Source organism: Nannospalax galili, unplaced genomic scaffold, assembly GCF_000622305.1.
Source record: "Nannospalax galili isolate Female #2095 unplaced genomic scaffold, S.galili_v1.0 scaffold1025, whole genome shotgun sequence".
Taxonomy (NCBI): Eukaryota; Metazoa; Chordata; class Mammalia; order Rodentia; family Spalacidae; genus Nannospalax; species Nannospalax galili.
The window spans coordinates 2911037-2912526 of NW_008353598.1; the positions used below are offsets into that span (position 1 = coordinate 2911037).

Below are 1490 nucleotides of genomic sequence, written 5' to 3' on the forward strand. Positions count from 1 at the left end.
ACCCTGTGGGCCCCAGGGATAAAACTCAGGTTGTCAGATTGGTGACAGGCAACTCCACCTGCTGAGCCATCTTACCATCCCCATACCATTTATTGAGGTCATTTTCAGACAAGGGCTCTAGAATTGGAATACATTTTAACTTCAGGTTATTGTCCAAAAACAGGTGTTTGCTGGAGGTGACTCTTCCAGATCACTGCTAAGTGGAAGTGATTAACATTAATCCTGGTGCAAGCTTTGAAGGAGGAATTAGGCAAGACAACATGAACCGACAAATGAAGAAAAGGACAAAGAAAAGAGACCAGAAAGGCCCAGACAGAAGAGCTGGCAGTAATGCTGAACCAAGGCAAGTCCAGAAGATAAAGGTGGAACCTCTCCACATAACATACACCATTCACGATGAAGATGTGCACAGTGAGTCTAGCCATGAGGCTGCTGAGGAAGATGACTTCCCTGATTGCTACATAGAGTGTATAATAAGAGGTGAATTTTCTGAACCCATTTTGGAAGAGGATTTACTTTTTAAGTCCTTTGAAAGCCTAACAGAAGAATCGAAACAAGCCCTTTCTCAACATGTTCTTGAGGCAAGCTCCCTTCTTGAAGCTTCTTTGGAATACACAAAAAAGGGGGCAAAACAGGAGAAAAGGGAAGTCAAACAAGAGCTTCCAAAACAGATTGTTGGAGAGAATTCATCACTTGGGTATTCGGAGTACATGACAGGAAGGAAGCTTCCCATTGGAGGACTACCTGGTGTTGATTTATCAGATCCCAAACAGCTTGCAGAATTTACTAGAAAGAAGCCAAAACGTGGTGAAGACTATGATGCTCCAGCAATACTGGCCTGTCCTCAGAATGGGTGCATGAAAAAGCTGAGGGACAAAGCTGCCTTGAAGAAACATATGCTTGTTCATGGTCCCCGCCAGCACGTGTGTGCAGAGTGCGGAAGAGCATTTGTAGAGAGCTCAAAACTAAAACGACATTTTCTGGTTCATACTGGAGAGAAACCTTTTCAGTGCACTTTCGAAGGGTGTGGAAAGCGCTTCTCCCTGGACTTCAATTTGCGCACCCATGTACGCATCCACACTGGAGAGAAGCCTTTTGTGTGTCCCTTTGAAGGTTGTAAGAAGAGCTTTATTCAGTCGAATAACTTGAAGGTTCACATTCTAACTCATGCAAAGGCAGGAAAGAATTACTGAAGAACTGGACAGAAGATTGTTGTAAGGCAGGATAGCCTTGACTCAAGAGTGCTTGGGTACACGTGCATTGTGGATTATAGTTTGTAGAGAGGGACTTGATGGCCACGTTAATATTACAACTCTAGAAAGGATAGTACTGTACACTGCCATTTTAAGAAGATTTTATATTCTGTGGCATATTTCCAACAGAAAAGTCAATGACAAAGTCACTTGAAAAGCATCACCTTTGATTATGTTACATAATTGGATATGATTCTTGCTTTTATATACTCCATAGGAAATAGCTGATTTTTAATT

General features: G+C 42.3%; 1 protein-coding gene across 1 annotated transcript; it reads left to right on the forward strand.

The window, feature by feature from the left end:
- The first annotated feature begins 260 nt into the window (after window positions 1–260).
- Window positions 261–1193, forward strand: Zfp42 (ZFP42 zinc finger protein). The gene has a single exon (XM_008850859.1). The coding sequence runs from the start codon at window positions 261–263 to the stop codon at window positions 1191–1193; it is 933 nt and encodes a 310-aa protein (XP_008849081.1).
- The last annotated feature ends 297 nt before the right edge of the window (window positions 1194–1490 follow it).

Excerpts from the sequence above, each read along its gene's own strand:
- Zfp42 (XM_008850859.1), top strand. The coding sequence starts at position 261 with ATGAACCGACAAATGAAGAAAAGGACAAAGAAAAGAGACCAGAAAGGC.